The 17,848-nt window shown below is 46.1% G+C and overlaps 1 protein-coding gene across 1 annotated transcript in view; it reads right to left on the reverse strand.

Moving 5' to 3' along the window:
* LOC145357144 (uncharacterized) overlaps nucleotides 1–17,848 on the reverse strand; it is a 149,448-nt gene that overhangs the window by 26,567 nt on the left and 105,033 nt on the right. The window contains 1 exon segment of the mRNA XM_080210300.1: nucleotides 1,891–2,211. Within this exon segment, the coding sequence (XP_080066426.1) occupies nucleotides 1,891–2,211 (321 nt within the window).

Here is a 17,848-nt window from a genome sequence, read left to right on the forward strand (position 1 = left end):
CCGCTGCCCACATTTCTGAATCACTCTGAGTTGGGAATTCGTTCTGGAAAGTACGCCCAAAAAAAGGGTAGAAAATTTTCCCGTTTTCTCGCCCATTGGGCACTGAGTTTTGTTTTGGGAGAATCCCGGTCCTTATGGTGCTAAATGAGCCTCTTCAGATACTGGAATTCCAACACATCAAGGAAGCTGATCAGGAAACGTGTACTCCCTGTGTTGTGGGATTGCCCGTCAGCGAGCTGCTTGTCTCTGTTCATTCCTTTGTCTTGTGGAGCTCAGGGTCTGTGTGGAGGAGGCAGTTGCTGCTATTGATGCTATTGGTCACCTGGGTCCTCATCTGAGGCCCGAAATAAAACAGTCTGAGAACCACCCATGCTGATCTGATAGATACAATCGCCAAAATGTCACCCAGAAATACACATTCCCACCACTGTTGTGAAAGTCAACACCCTGTAAATACTGATATTAAACCTTTCACACAATCCAGTTAGAAATAAGCAGTGAGGTTCCAATGCTTCGTGGCATCTTTCCCAGTCACTTCTTCAGCCTCCCCCATTGCCTCTGTCTTCTGCCCTTGCTCAGTAACCCGAGCAGGCACAGGTAGATTCCACTAATTGCTCTCACTGAGCGATTAATAGACTGAAATTGATAACCCGTCTCTCACTGGGGGGATTTGATCACACACTGATTGGCATGTTTAAAGTTTCCATGGAGATTTTTATGATCATTTGGAACATTTGGAATATTGCCTCCAAGGACGTGGAGGCTTTGGAGAGATTGCAGAAAAGATTTACCAGGATGTTGCCTGGTATGGAGGGTATTGGCAATGAGGAGAATTTGAGTGGGCTGGGATTGTTCCCCCTGGAAATACAGAAGCTGAGAGACCACCTGATAGAAGTTTATAAAATAATGATGGGTATAGATAGGGTGAACAGTTGGAAGCTTTCTCCCAAGGCAAAAATGACAGTTACAAGGGGGCACAAGTTCAAGATATGGCGGGAAAGGTTCAGTTGAAATGTGGGGGGGATCTTTTTCACACACAGGGTGGTGGGGTCCTGGAAAGTAGTCCCAAGTGAGGTGGTTGAGGTCTACACATTACCCACATTGAAAACTTATCTTGACAGGTATATGAACAAACAGGGAATAGAGGGATATAAGCAGTTGGTCTCGATCGGTAAACATGATCGGCACAGGCTTGGAGGGTCGAAGGGTCTATTCATGTGCTGTACTGTTCTTTGTTTTTTTATTCTTTAATCGCTTTCGGAGCTTTCACCATTATATTATTTAATTGTTAAATTTGCCAATTTGTTAACTTTTAATCTGTCAGCTTCACCCTGAGTTTTCACTGGTTTATTTGAAAGAAGCACAAACTGACACATTGCAGATACATACGGATGTTGGGAGTTTGACTGGCTTCCCAACATATTGTCAATTTCTGTGTAATTAACCCCTCTGTGCTCCCCCACCCACCCCCACAGCCCCACCATTCAGTGCTAAACCAACAAGGTACAATTACTACCAACTGGCTGCTCACTTCACTTTGTTAATGTCTGACTATTAGATTGATCCGGACTGTAAAAATCTGACAGTGTGATATTTAATACATTTCAGAGACAGGAAAATATTCTGAGCATCGCGGGTAATTTCTTTCACAATATCCCATAGTTAAAGGAATTGTTAGCCTGATAATGTTTGAAGTTTTTGATCAGAATGTTGGACAGGCCACAAATTGAGTTTGTGTCACAAGAGTCGGATTTCCAGATCTCTGCCCTCTAGCTGTCAGACTCTGCATTGCTGCAGAGCCTCGGGATATCGGAGCTGTCAATGTTTCCTTGTGAATAAAACATGGATCAGGCATTTCAGTAATAAAGAAAATCATTGAGAATAATGTACCGTGAGATATTTGCAGCTTCACAGTAAACTTTGGATCGATGCCAGTTGTATCAATTCCACAGCGATACCATCCTGCATCTCCGGAGTGAAGATTCTCCATCGTAACAGCAAATATTCTTTGTGCCTTGTTATCTGTGATCGACATTCTCCCTCGCCGTCCATCTGGATCATCCGTTTTCACTAAATATGAGCAGTGGTCAGTCCAACCATGACACCAATATTTCACGTTTTGTTTGTATTGTTCATTATAATGGCAATTTATTGTGATCGCTCTTCCTACAATTCCTGTGACTCTCTTTTCTGCCCACAATGCACCTGAAACTGAGGAGACAACATTTCAGCAATTGACCAAGGAAATAACTGCTTAATGCAGAGAGAAATATTTTAATACGATTTACCGCTGTGTACAGAGGAAACTCTCCAATATCTGTATTCATCATTCTCTTTCTAGTTTGTGCTGAATGAAAACATGAATATAGAGCCATGCTGTCAGTGCCAAAGTACTTCACTGCCAATGATTTCTTGTTAATGTACAGTGGCCATTGTTATTGTGTCACCTTGTCACTCAAGCTTTGCACTGGCGCCTCTGAATGGGTGGATTGCAGGGTCAGGTCCCACTCCAGAGACTGGAGTATAAAATCTACAGGAACATTCCAGTGTAATACTGAGGGACAAGATGGCTCAGATTTTCCTCCCCCAGTCATGTTCACAGAGCTCGGTGATGACTTTCAGGTGAAAGGTTAATCTGACACCCAGGTCTGGAGGGTCCCTGTCATGGAGAAAGTCCTGGGAATGGCAGGAGTTTCAAAGCCTGAGATTGGGAGTGGGACTGGAATTGGGCTGGCATTCACACATACGTGATTTGTGGAGGTGGATTGTCATTAAATTCATCATCTGCCTTGACTGAAGTCGGATTTTGTATAATCAGGAGTGTGGAATCTGGAATGTGCAGATTAGAATAGTTAAGAGAAGGTTTGAACTTGGTGGATTCTTATGGACAGCCAGGGTACACCTTCTGGAGAGGGAAGTTAGTCTTCGGGAGGGGAAAGTTACTCTTTGAGACAAAATCTGGTGAGTGGTCAGGGCCGGAGTGATGATTTGGTTGTTTAAATTATTTTGTTAACCATGGCGCTGGGACACAGAAACAGGCCTTGTGTCCAGCTCGCCTCTGAGCATATATGAACCACCCTACCAGCGCTGGGCATTCTTCAACACAGGATCACAGTCTCAGAATAAAGTGACAGACATGAAGGATGTGATGAGGAGATTTTTATTCACTCACGGTGTTGCGAATCTTTGGAATTCTCCGTTCCAAAGAGCTTTAGATGTTCCATCTTGAAGGATATTAAACACAGAGATTTATACAATTTTTTGGCACCAGCATAATCGAGGGATATGGGGATAGTGCGGGAAATAAGAATTGAGAATGGAGATCAGTCAGGATGTTGCTGAATGATGGAGCAGGCTCAAAGGGACAAATGGCCAACTCCTGCTCCGATTTCTAATGTTCATCTTGAGGAGGAGAGGTGGCAGTATGAATCAAAAATTCCATTGCAGACAGCATAACATCAGTTTAATATGGGGTTGGTGTGAAAATTTAGATTTACTTTGTGAAATGTCAAGGAATGAAAATAAAATGATTACATCTTGGAAGGTCAAACTAGACCAACCACGGACAAGTGATTTGATGGCACGGTGGTGAAGTGGTGATCACTGCTACCTCACTGCACCAAGGACCTGGGATCAATATTGGCCTCGGCTGACTGTCTGTGTGGAGTTTGCATGTCTTCCTTGTGTCTGCATGGGCTTCCTCCGGATGCTCCGCTTTCCCCCCACACTCCAAGATGTGTGTCTGTGGTTGATTGCCCATGCTTACTTGCCCCTTAGAATAACGGAGATTACCAGGGTAAATTGGCCCTTGGTGTACCAAGATGTACAGGTTAAGAAAATTAATGTGGTAAATACATGGGGTTACAGAGGTAGGATCTGGTTAGCACGCTCTGTCAGAGAGCTGGTGCAAACCCGATGGGCAAAATGGCCTACTTGTACACTGTAGGGATTCTATGAAACAAAGTCACCAACAAAGCATCATAAAACTACATTTCATCAGGTCTAATGATGTCAGTAGAAACAATTGCAAACTTGAGAACTGTCCTCCTTGAGTGGTTGTTAACTCTGCCGTCTTCAGAGTCAATTCAATGAGCAATAATCTGCAATGGATCACAGGCATCTCTCAATATGAGGGACAGACAATTGGTTAGATATAGTGTTGGGGGGGCGGGGTGGGGGCACCAATCCACAGGAATGGGGAAAGGTGAGGAGGCAGATTTCCATAAACTACCACAGCCGGTCTGAGGATTGAACCCCTGCCATTGGAATCATTCTGCATTGCACTCCAACAAACTGAGTGAATCAAACCCTCCAGTCTCCAGGATATACTGAGCATGAAACTACATGAACAAGTTAACTTTTACTGGACTAAAATGTGTCACTTCTGCATTTTAATTATATTAATCACACAGCTTTTTAGCAAAAATGAATAGGTTAATTTACATTCATTATCAATGATGCCATTTACTATTTGCTGGGTAAATATTTCTGTGGCACAATACTATCAATAAAACAGCGACAAATATCACAAAAATGTCTTTAATTTATTTTTGCTGAATTTTTGTCGCTTTACATGTCTCCAAGTGTTTAAATATTTCTGCGGGATAAACCATGCACTAGAATTAATCTAACACTCATTATCTCAGGGTCCAGTTTGTCCCTTACTCACCAGGCAGAGAAAAGATGAAAAGAATCAGAATCCACATTGTTATCTTGGCAATGTTTCAATCAGTATTGATCGTCCGTTATCCAGCTCTTTGTTGCGATGTTGAAAGGCGGATCCAATAAACCCTGATACGGAATTGAAATAAGATTGAAGAAAGCAGCAAGCCAGGCCTCAGGAAGTTCCACCCTTCAGAAAGCTCCAGAACAGAGGTCCCAGCTGGCCATTGCTATCACTGGGTGTGCCAGCTTGAAAGATCCCTTTTAGCTGCTGATCTCCTTGTTCCAGCAGGCACAGCTCTACATCTGACCCTTTGGTGACCTGTGGACAGTTACTGTCCGGCTTTGACAATGTCACTCAATGTGGTTATTGACATCATGGGGGGTGTGATTCACCCTGACGCTTCCTGCACTATTGCTAAAAACAGAAAGGCCCAGAATTTGCTGAAAATACCACAGTGTGTAAACTGGCCAATGAACTGAGACAATGAAGAGATGTCAAACTAATTACAAGTTACCGGCTGCTTGTTTTGTCTCCTCCATTAGCTTTGAGAGAATGGTGGATCTTTCTAAAAAGATCATAGAACCCTACAGTGCAGAAAGAGGCCCTTCGGCCCATTGAGTCTGCACCAAACACAATCCTACCCAGGTCCGACTCCCATATCCCAACATATTATACTCACTAATCCCCTCTAACCGACACATCCCTGGACACTAATGGGCAATTTCTTAGCATGGCCAATCAACCTAACCCGCACATCTTTGGACTGTGGGAGGAAAGCAGAGTACCTGCAGGAAACCCACACAGACACGAGGAGAATGTGCAAACTCCACACAGACAGTGACCCAAGCTGGGAATCAACGCCAGGACCCTGGAGCTGTGAAGCAGCAATGCAATGCTAACCACTTGCTACCGTGCCACCCTGACTTGAATGAAAATGTGACATTTGCCAATTAATTATTCGCGAAACAGGCCACAGAATGTTCAGTCTCGGAACATCAGTCTCCCTGGCCCAGAATGTGAACAATTATAAACTCTGGGGTTTCACTCTCTCCTGGATTGAATTATTGACCCGGATTTTCCAATGAGAGGAACGGCGAAGGCTAACAAGCATTCACTGTTATTATGGAGTAAATGAGTCGGTAAAGAGGGTGCGCGTGCAATTAAATTCAGAAATGTACAAGTTGTGGCCCTAATTCCCCAGTTTCCCTGGAGATTGTGTCAATACCTCACTGATAGATGCAGCATGGAAACTGATATAAAGACATGGGTCTGAGTTTCACATTCCACACCACCCTGCCAGCGCGCCCCCCACCCCCGCCACCCCCCAGCAGGTGTTCAGGTGGGGAGAGTGAGTAAAATTGCAGAGACAGGATTATTTCTGGGCTCCTGCCCACTCTGATCTCTCAGTGATTTTACACTGAGGCTGGCAAGGCCATGGCTGTCCCTGGACTTGGCCTCTGTGAGCAGTTCTTCTCCAGCCCACTACAGCACTGTTACAGCAGGGACAGGAGACCTGCTGGCCAATCAGGGGTTCACAGCAGCGCCACCAGGAGCTGTGGTCGCTGCAGGGACAGCAGTCAGTCTCGGAGCGAGCTAATGATGAAGATCCAAGCAGGAGCTGAATGGGATGGATTCGCCAGGGTCAGTCAGTGCTAGCACCAGAGAGGATGGTGGGTACAATTGACAGGGGGAGGAGGGTCATGAATCAGGGGTGGTCCCTCCCACTTGTGAAAATTGAGGATTTGGGAGTGAGCTTGACTATTGTTCAGTGAGCCAACTCCAGCACAATGAGCTGAATCAACTCCTTCTATTCTGTTTCCAGAGGGAAGGCGGGGGGTGTGATTCTCCCATCGTGACCATTTTCCGATGGATCGTGCTGGGAGATGCGTGTTGTCGGCATTTTTCAGGGATTTGTCCAAGTGCCGGGAACACACCCTGGCAGTGCCAAACTGTGCCCCTGGCATTGCCCAAGCATCAAAGTGCCCATACCCAGGGTCACTTTGACACAGCCCACAAGGCATTGGGAAGTGCCAATGGGGCGGGGCTTATTGTGGGCGGAGTTATGGGCTATCGGTCGGGGGGAGGGGGTCCATCTGCCACTCTGCATGGCAATCAATCTGGGCTGGAGGGAGGGAGGCCAGCAATCGGGGCAGGATGGGTGGGTCTTCCAGGAGTGGGGCGCCTGCCTCCCTCCCGGGGGGGTCTGACTCCGGGGAGGGGTCAGTAGTAGGGGAGGTTCTGCCGGGGGTGAGGGGTGTGGGGGGATCACCTCTACTGGGGGGAATGTGCTGGATATCGGGGCGCTCCAGGGTGGGAGGTGTCAGGGCTGGCCCGGGAATTGTCGTGGGTGCCAGGTGCTGGAGGGGCAAAACTGCCAGGGTCCCGGGCAGGCCAGGCATTGGGCTGGACAGCAAATGGGGAGACTGACAGATCAGGACCACTGCACACGCTCAATGTCCCAGAGCTGTCAGACTCCGGTGCAAATAGGCCCCGCCCCCAGGTATTTAATAAGATTCCCAATTCTGACCTCAGCATTGCAGAGTGCAGAGACTTGAGTGAGAAATTACACTGAATAAACAGTCATGATCTAGAAGTTTTCCCACCAATTCAGCTCTTTTAGGAGAATTGTCCCTTGGATTTCTGATACTCACTCCCTGATGTCTCTCTCTCTCTGGGATAACTTGTCCACACCATGGTGTAACTGTTTTGATCCCTGGTCATCCCTTCTTCACCCTAATTATCTGATGTTCAAGAAATGTCGCAACCCCCATGCTGTTTGCCTGTAACAAATGCTGTGTCAATTCCTTCATTTGAAGCAATTTTTTAAAGCGGCATCTTGGCCTTTTGGTTAAGATGCAAATAAGATCAAGCCTTGGAGGAGGAGCTATACCTAATCCAATCAGCTTGGATCGTGTAGATCAAGCCCAAGACAGGAGGTGAGAGCCCTGTCTTGTCAGCTTGGATCGGGAATGTCCCAACCTGTTGGGACTCTGAATTGGGTTTGATTTGATTGGATTGGAATGGAATGAAGTTTTAAAAAAAATACTGTATCAGTGCTGATCTTCTCACTGCTGCAAACACAGCTCTGTATTTGGTATCTAACACCTATTGTACATTCACAGGATTTCTATCTCACACCAACCTAGGGACAGTAACACATTTCTCTTGCAGTTTCAAAACATTGCAAGTTGCAGCAAACATGAACCCACATTTATTTCCAATGTCAATCTCTCTCTTTGCCTTTCTCATCAACCATTAAAAAATTTGGGAAGTTAATGGAATATTGCTGTAAATTGGTGCTTATTTAGGATGGAGCCGTCACTCACAGAATTCTATACTCAGTAAAAAATGATCAAACATTGGAACCAATTGGAAAATTCAGAACTCTCAGTGGAATCTGTTACACGTGGGTAAGAACTTCACTCTGAGTAAATCTAAAGTTAGAACTCTCATTGACCACAGCCTTGGGTGGAGAAACATGTTCAGTTTTTATTACTAACTCATTGGTTGAATCAACAACAACAGCAATAACTTGCTCTTTATAAAGTACCTTTCACTCAATAAAACCTCCTCCGGCATTTTACAGTAATGTCATCAGAAAAGTGTTGTTGCTGAGGCAAAGGTTAGCGTGTTCCGGGGGAAAAGGTCGGGGGGTGTGGAGTGTGGAGTGTGGGAGTGTGGAGGGTGGGAGTGTGGGAGTGTGGAGTGTGGAGGAGTGCACCATGTGCTGACTGAGGCCTAACCAGAACAAGCAGCTGGTGCTCCAGCCCGGGGTGCTGAGGTTCAGACATGGACTGCAAGAAATCTGCTGTCACTGGACACCCATCTGGTGCTGATTTGCCGTCTGTCCCTACCCCGGGACACGGACCAGCAACACCTGCCTGGAACGGATGCTGCAGTTGCACAGATGGCAATGGATCAAGGGTGTGCATTGCCCACGGCTGCACACCCACCTGTATAATCTGTGTCAGCATTTGTCATGATGGGAATTTCACACAACCTAATCGGCACCATGGATTGTGTGGTGTTGTCAGCTCCCACAAGTGGAGATAGCGGCCCAAGTGAGGTATTGGGGTGATGCTGGGTCGATGCAGCCAATGACATTAATCTGTCATTCTTTACTCTTTCCAAACCCCACTGTGCAGATGGACCTTGAACTGAGCGATTTGGATCTGGCCGTTATGGTGGTGGATGAAGAGGAGGAGGAGGCAGCTCAGGAGGTGGAGAGTGTGGGGAGAACAGTGCAGGAGCAGCCAATCCCAGTCCCTCAGGAAGGAGGGCAGGGGGCTGCCGCTGAGGGCCAGGAGGTGGGTGAGCAGTCTCCCAAACGGGTGCACAGAAGGCGGAGGGTGCAGAGGGCAAGGAGGTGCAGGCCCCGGAATTCATTTGAGGCCCTCTCGGAGGTGATGTGTCATCACCAGCTGCAGCTCTCCAAGAGCACAGAGCGGCACCTATGTGAGGTGCCCACACACCTGGCACCTCAGGGAAGGGGCAGCCACCCGCTCCCTGTGGAAGTTAAGGTGACGGCTGCCCTGAACCTTTTTACATCTGGGTCATTTCAGGCACCCAGCAGCGACCTCAGTGCTGAAGTAATCAGGGCCTAGTTTTAAGGCCGATTAAATTGGATATTCTAAATTAAAGAATTGGGCAAATTAAAATCAAACACAGTCACACCTCAGGCAGACCAGACTTGACTGAGGTCAAATGTACAAATACACAGAAACATGTCTGGGCCTGGCCCATCAATCACCCATCAATGATCATCGCAGGACCCAGCAGGAGATCATCACATCCCATTGAGACACACCGGCCTATTGTTAGAAACTCAGATCGGGCCAGACTTTCTGTCACTGAGAGTTCCTGCAGTTACCTTATCTGGCAACAAGTTCCATGGAAGCAACAGCACGGAGATGGACACCTGGGGGCGGGCCCGAGTGTCCTGTCAGGGGAGGGGATCCCACTGGGTATTGGAACCTCCCTCCCGAGGCCTCATTGGCTGTAAGCCAGAGAAGTATCTGGAAAGGTGGAGAGGGAGGGGGATAGAGGAACGCTTCCCAGACACAGCAGCAGCGAAGACTCAACGAGGGAGGCGATCTTGACCATCGGAAGTTTTGGCTAAGATCAAGTGTAGTTTTGGCATCTTGCACTTGTTTGAAGTCATGAGGTTACACTGAGGCTTCATTTGCAACTATTTTTGAAGTGGCATCTCAGCCTTTTGGTTAAGATGCAAATGAGAACAAGCTGTGGAGAAGGTGCAACGCCTGCTCCAATCAGCTTGGATCATGTAGATCAAGCCCAGGACAGGAAGTGGGATGTCTGTCTTGTCAGCTTGGATCAGGAATGTCTCACTTGTTGGGACTCTGAACTGGATTTGATTTGACTGAATTGGAATAAAAACCTCCTGTTTTATGTGGGTAATTTACGGGTTAATATTATTATTGTTAATAACGTTATTGAATCTTTACTTGTGTTTGTCTTCTGTCCATCTTGCAAACAAGGGCACCGGGGTAAAACTTTTGAATAAGTAAACTGGTGGAGAGTTGGGGAAGGTAGTCAAGGAGGCAAACGGTATGCTTGCTTTCATAGGCCAGGGAATTGAGTTTAAAAATTGGCAAGTCATGTTGCAGCTTTATAGAACGTATAGGGCCCATTTTACCATTGTGTGTTAAAGTCGGGTGTGAGGCCATTAACACGATCTGCGCCATTGTCAGTGCAGATGACCACTTTACTCAGACCCGGGAATGGCCGCGATCCGATTCGTGCCCGAAACAGGCACAACGGCGATTTAAATACATTTGCATGGATTTCAACTGAATTAATGAACTGCCCGCCCAACTTTATCAGCATTTCCCCCTTTATCGCCAATCCGAATCGCACCAAAATGGACATGCTGAATTAAAGTCTGAATCGGGCGGTCCAGCTGCTGAAGAGGCGAGTTCCGAGTTTCCAGCGGCTCTCTGACTTAGATTGGTGGTGGGGAGGGGTGGGGTGGGGAGGGTTGGGGAGGTGAGGAGGGAGATGTGTTGGGGGGAGGAGGGAGGTGGGTCTGATCATTCTCGGAGGGCAGGGGGGAGTGAGGCCACATTGTTGTCTGGTTGAGGGGGAGGGCTGATCGTTGTCTGGTTGGAGGAGGGAAGTGGGTCTGATCATTCTTGGTGAAGGGGTGAGGAAGGAGGAGGAGGAGGAGGTGGGTCAGATGTTCCTCAGGGTGTGGGGGAGTGAGGCCAGATCATTCTGGGGAAGGGGGAGGAAGGAGGTGGGTAAGATGTATCTTAGGAGGACTGGGGAGGCCCAATCATTCACTGGTGGAGGGGGTCCGCTGCCAACCTGCGGCCAATCGGTGGGGGTGGGGTGCAGGGTGTTGTGATTGGCCTGGGTAGTGGGGGGGTTGTGTGGATAAGGGGGACAGTGATGTGTGTGGGGGCCATTGCTCCCACTTTTCGCTGCTTTCTCTGCTTTCGGCGGCCCGGAGCGATCTAACACAGGCGGACTTTTTCAACTTATATAAATGTGTGTTGAGTATTTGTAGCTGAAGTGGTAAATACAGAATGAATTTGTTTAAGGGAAACCATAATCAATCTGCCTTCTGTTACTCACACAGGGGAAATTATCTGAAAGTAAAGTAAATTAAAGCTTATTTATTCGTCACAAGTAGGCTTACATTAACACTGCAATGAAGTTACTGTGATTTTCATGTTGGCATTAAGCTTGCAGAGCTGGTGATAACCGTCGTTGCTGCAGAAAGGCCAACCCAGGCTGGAGTCCACACCAGAACAATGGTGGAGGAGGGGAGGAGGGGAGGAGGGGAGGAGGTGGGGGTGGTGGGGCGGGGAAGCGGCGGGGGGTGGAGGATAGTCAGGGTCAACACCCTGCCACTGGAGGGTCCAGTCACGGAAGTGGAGGAGATTGCTTCTCTTTATCGACAACTATGGGGTTCAAATCGGAGGCCATAACTGCCCCCAGCCTCTCCAGTTTGGGTGTGTGATGCCATATTGGATGGTGCAGGGAGACCCCTGGTAGAAGGTGAGGTGGGAGGCTACCCTATCAAATGCCTTTGAGAAACAGGGAGTTCCTGCACTCCCTTTAACACATCCAGAGATATTGGTTTTTCCTGGTGGAAGCAAGGGATAATTATTTTTAGTGGGTTTACGGGACATTTCCAAGAAAGTTTTGAAATGGACTCAATTGAGTTTAAGTTGGGGACGCAGTTTATTTTCACCTTTCTATTTTAGTACATCTTCCCCGAACGGCAGAGCACATTTTGGGTTCTAATGTTTCAGCAGATGTAATTTGTCTTTTGACCTGTCACATTGTTGTATCTGGTAGATGGCTGATGTGAATGAAACACCAACACAGATATCCACAGGGAATTATGCAGACAGGGTTTGTAGAGTTGGGGAGTTTTGATTTAAACCTGCCAATATGTCTGATGATAGAACAAAACAAGAGATGATTGCTGAACATGCAACTGCATTTGTGACGCATAAGCATGGCTGTGGTTGAATGAGAGCAGAACTAATCATAGAGGGCTCTGAGTCAAAACCTCAAAGGCAGTGTGGCTTCCCTTAAACAAGCTGAAGGGGAGATTACAAAAATAATCACGAGTCTGCTACAACAGGGAGCTTTATGACCTGTAGCTTCCACAAACAATTCACCAATTTGACCAGTTAGGAAACCGGAGGGTTCTTGGAGACTGAGTTCTTGGAGTTGATGACAGAGAGTGAAATAAATTAACTCCATTGACTTGAAAAACAGTAATCCCCAGACAACGATGAAACAGACTCCACAAAGCAAGATAATAGCAAAATACTGCGGATGCTGGAATCTGAGACAAAAACAGAAAATTCTGGAAAAACTCAGCAGGTCTGATAGCATCTGTGGGGAGAGAATAGAGCCAATGTTTCGAGTCGAGATGACACTTCATCAGAGCTAAGAGAAAAGAGATTTATACTATTGGGATGGGTTGGGGGGGGCTGGGGCTGGGGGCAGGGGGTGTGGAATTGGACAATGGACATGTAACTGAGGGTACAGAAGGCTGAGAAAGTGCTAAGAGCGTCCATTCAGTGATCAGAATGTGAGAATGACAGAACAGAGGCACAGATTGTTAAAGGACAGCCTGAGGAATGTGGCAGTTTCACTGAAAGGGGTGGGGGGGTGGACGGGGAAAGAAGGAGAGCTGGAATGGAACAGTGGAAAAATAGAAGTGAAAAAGAAGGATGATAAAATGGATGAACGAGATGAAATGAAATAGAATAAAGTAAATAGGAAAGGAGTGAAGGTGGAGGGGAGAGTTCATGCCCTGAAGTTGTTGAACTCAATGTTCTGTCCGGAAGGCTGTAAAGTGCCCAATCAGAAGGTGAGGTGCTGTTCCTCCAGTCTGCGTTGGGGTTTCGCTAGAACATTGCCAAAGGCCAAGGACGGACATGTGGGCAGGAGAGCAGGGCGGTGTGTTGAAGTGGCAAGCGACAGGAAGGTCAGGGTCCTACTTGCAGACGGACCAAAGGTGTTCAGCAAAGCAGTTCCCCAGTCTGCGTTTGGTCTCTCCAGCGCAGAGTAGACCACATTGAGAGCAGTGAATGTAATGGGCCAGATTGGAGGGGGTGCGTGTGAAGCAATGCTTCACCTAAAAGGAGTGTTTAGGACCTGGGACAGTGAGCAGGGAGGAGGTAAAGGGGCAGGTATTGCATCTCATATGATTGCATGGCATGGTGCCGTGGGCAGTGGGTGAGGTGTTGGGTGTGATGGAGGAATGGATCAGGGTGTCCCGGAGAGAGTGATCCCCGCGGAATGCTTTTGGCGTTGGGGATGATATGAGAGGAAGGCGTGTTGAGTAGTGGCATCATGCTGGAGTTGGTGGAAATGGCGGAAGATGATACATTGAATGTGGAGGCTCGTGGGGTGAAAAGTGAGGACAAGGGGGACTCTATCCTGGTTCTGGGAGGGATGGGAGGGGGTGTGAGCAGTATCCCAGGGGATGAGCTGGACACGGTTGAGAGCCCTGTCAACCACAGTGGATACAAAAACACGATTGAGGAAGAAGGAAGCGATATTGGCAGCGCTATTTTGGGAAGTGGCATCATCGGAACAGATGAGGCGAAGGTGAAGGAGCTGAGAGAATGGGATGGGCTCCTTCCAGGATGTGGGGTGTGAAAAGCTGAGGTCAACGCAGTCTCCTCGTTCCTTTGCCACATACTCAGTTGTTAAGATCAGTCCAATCTGCAAAGCACTTTGGACTTTAATGCTTCAGGGTCAAGATATTACAGCCAAACGGTCTAAATTGCCCAGTTTCTAAGCTGACAATCTAAATTACAGCGGTGAGCCTCATGAGTGTCAAATAGTGAAAACAAGTGATCCCAAGGAACAATTTCTGCCAAAACAAAAACGGGAGGAGGATCCGTGAAGCCTGCTCGGTCTGGTATGTATCTGACATACCTGTGCAGAGGGCAGACATAAAACGGCCTTTGAATATCTTTGTTGCTGGATCCTCTGGTGTGGCGGAATGACAGGATGTGGGATCTATGTTGAGGTTGATCGAGGAATAGCTCTCGTTGATTTAGCTGTAAAACTATCTAGTGGAATGAGTGCTCAAGCAGCTGAGTTGACTGTTGTGGTTTATGTGGTTAGTCACCCTGGTAAGTTTCCACACCGAGCTGATATATATATATTCTGACAGCAGGTTTGTCTGCAATAGAGGAACAGATGTCCTGCCGTTGTGGGAAGTGAGAGGTTTTGTTTCAACCGTCAGCACCTTTGGTAAAATATATTTTTCATTTTTTCCAAGGATGGGAATATGGAAACATTGGGGCACATCATATAACCTCTCCCATTGGGAATTCTTGAGCAGATGAATTAGCAAAACACGGTGCTCAAAAAGGGAGAATCATGGCAGCTTCCAGTAGGAGAACAGATAGTTAACGTAAAAAGTTTATTTATTTATTAGTCACAAGCAAGGCTTACATTAACACTGCAATGAAATTACTGTGAAATTCCCTCAGTTGACACACTCCAGCGCCTGTTTGGGTCAATGCACCTCACCAGCTCGTCTTTCAGAATGTGGGAGGAAACCAGGTCACCGGAGGAAACCCCACGCAGACACAGGGAGAACATACCAGCTCCACACGGACAGTGACACAAGCTGGGAATCGAACTCAGGTGCCTGGTACTGTGAGGCAGCAGTGCTAACCACTGTGCCACCGTACCGCCCACGATAGATAGATGCTGTTACTGTTTGTCAGGTGAGTATGGAGGCTGGAATTCTCCCATCCCACCTGCCACTGGAATTTTAGCGGGCAGGTTGCGGACAATGTGAAACCCCATTGACAGACACGCGGGAATTACCGGCCTTCAGACCCGCACAGCCAGAGAATTCCGCCGGAAGATCTTAAACAGGTTCAGTGCAGTGATGATGATTCAGAACAGCTACAAGATGGAGCACGCCCTGCTTCTTATGACAAATGGAAAGATAAGTTTCAAAGACAGGATGGGTTTATTCTTAAGAATGGATTGTGTGTGGTACCAACTCAAGATTGTAATCAAATCATTTACCACTATCGTGATGTTCAGGGTCATCAGGGAGCAGAAACAACTGCTGATTGAATTAAAGGGATGCTGGTGGCCGAATGTGACTAAAAACGTAAAGCATTATGTAAATAATTATTGAGTATGTCTTCAAAATAACCTACAAAGTAACAAAGTAAAGGGAAATTGGGGTATACAGGAGTAACTGAAGGGCCATAGACTAATTGCAGACAGATGATGCTGATCCTTTACCACCATGTCAGGGAGGATACCAATGTATCCTGATAATAACTGACACTTCCAGTCAATGAGTTGAAGCATTCCCCACCCATAGCAACACAGCTAAAGTGACAGTTAATATTCTGGTACAGCAAGTGTTTCCCAGAGGGGAACTCCCAAGTAGCACTGAATCAGATCAAAACATTTTTTTTCCTATTTGATTTGATTTGATGTATTTTTGTCACATGTATTGGTATAGAGTGAAAAATATTGGGTCTCTTGCGCGCTATACAGACAAAGCATACCATTTATAGAGAAGGAAATGAGAGACTACAAAATGTAGTGTTACAATCATAGCTAGGGTGTAGAGAAAGATCAACTAAATGTGAGATAGGTCCATTCAAAAGTCCGATGGCAGCAGGGAAGATGTTCTTCATTTGGCTGGTACATGACCTCAGAATTTTGTATCTCTTTCCCGGTGGAAGAAGGTGGAAGAGAGAATGCCCAGGGTGCGTGGTGTACTTAATTATGCTGACTGCTTTGCTGAGACAGTGGGAAGTGTAGACAGAGTCAATGAATGAGAGGCTGGTTTGCGTGATAGATTGAGCTACATTTGCGACATTTTGTACTTTCTTGCAGTCTTGGGAAGAGCAGGGACCATGCCAAGCTGTGAAACAACCAGAAAAACTGCTTTCTATGGTGCATCTGTAAAAGTTGGTGAGACTCTTGGAGATGTGCCAAATTTCCTGAGCCATCTGAGAAAGTAGAGGTGTTGGTGAGCTACTGCTCAAGTCATGCAGGATGTCATGACCTTATTTTGGATCAACCAAAAGTTCCACATTACCTATCAGCCTCGATCAAGTAGGATAGTGAAAAGGATGAATCATCCTTTAAAAACCCTGATTCGGAAAAGTGTAGAGCAACATCATTCCACGTGGAACACATTATTACACTTTGTTCTCATGATAGCATGAAACACCGTCTCAAATTCAAATGCATTTCCTCCACATGTTTTAACGACTGCACATCCCATGAGGAGAATTGAACTTCTTTGAGGATTGAATTTTTCTGAATCTGAAATAATTGCGCTGAGTCATGAGAGAATTGTACAGCAATTGGTGCACAATGATCAAACTGCCAAGACATCAGTCGCTGTTAAAATGGGACATAGAAGGAAGGAGAGTAAAGCTTATTTTGATGGTAAAATGAATCCAGTAATGAAAAAGGTGGGACAACAGATTTGTCTCTCCTAGAGATTCTGGACTCCATTCCATTATAGATAAAGTGACTCATCTCTGTACAAGGTGTTAATGGATTCTGGAAAGACTGGATGGTATCATGGAAATCAAATGAAAGTATATAGTATTCAGTATAATCATCAATACTCTGTTATTTTGAAAACATGTGGCCCGTACGCTCATTGCTGTTCTTTTTGGTTTGGTTTTTCTCCATCCGATTCTTCATCAATGCAGACTTTGCAGACAGATAATCAGATAGTCAGACAGACAGTCAGTCTGATATTGCATCAACCCTGTCACAGGGATCAGTGAAGCTCGCTTTGGGTATAAGATGAGCAAAATTGTTAGTTAGATTCCTCGATGTGAACAAGGGGACAAGTGATGAGCTAACAGGTGTTCAGATTGTAGAAATTCAGGGCAAGGGAAATCTAGTGAAGAATGATACGGTTGGGCAAGTTCCAAATAATGAGATGATTCCTGTTCACCAGGATTAATCATTTCTGATGCCCAAGAGCTGATTTTCATTCAGTTTGTTTTGGCATCGAGCATTTAGCTTTTAGCTTTAGATTTCTAGGGAAAATCTTACAACCTCACCAGAGATGTTATCATCCAAATCCAATTCTTCATAAATATCAAGAAATCCTCCATAAACAATAATATCTCCATAAACTGGTAAACATTGTAAATCAACCATTTCAGAAAATTAAAATAATTCAAATAGGAAACTGGTTGTAGACTGAACAAAATAGCAGGTACTATCTTGATTCCATTATAGAGCGTTTTTAGATGGAGTTTTTTATGGAAATCATTCTTCTTGGATCAGTGATCAGTGCGTTATCGTGGGAGGTGGTGTTTTGAGATGAACATACTCAAGACCAGCTGGGAGATCTAATCTTTACTCTTTGGAGAGTGGCTTATTATGAAAATGGACGTTTACGGGTTGAATTTGATGTGTTGGTAATATTCGGGTGAGAATATCAATATGTGGGAGATTCTATTGTCAGATGGTAAAACAGCTCCGACCGTGACATGATTCAAATCCAATCTGATCCAGATTAAAGTTGTTTTATCTTGCCGGCTCCATCTTGTTTGAGATTGTATGTAAAGCCTGTTTTCCTCTAAATGGGAGGGGTATCACAGAATTCCTGTAGTGCAGAAGGAGGCCATTCAGCCTATCAAGTCTGCACTGACCACATTCCCACACAGG

The sequence above is a fragment of the Carcharhinus amblyrhynchos genome, chromosome 22, assembly GCF_965287045.1.
Source record: "Carcharhinus amblyrhynchos chromosome 22, sCarAmb.v2.hapA, whole genome shotgun sequence".
In the NCBI taxonomy this organism is placed as follows: Eukaryota; Metazoa; Chordata; class Chondrichthyes; order Carcharhiniformes; family Carcharhinidae; genus Carcharhinus; species Carcharhinus amblyrhynchos.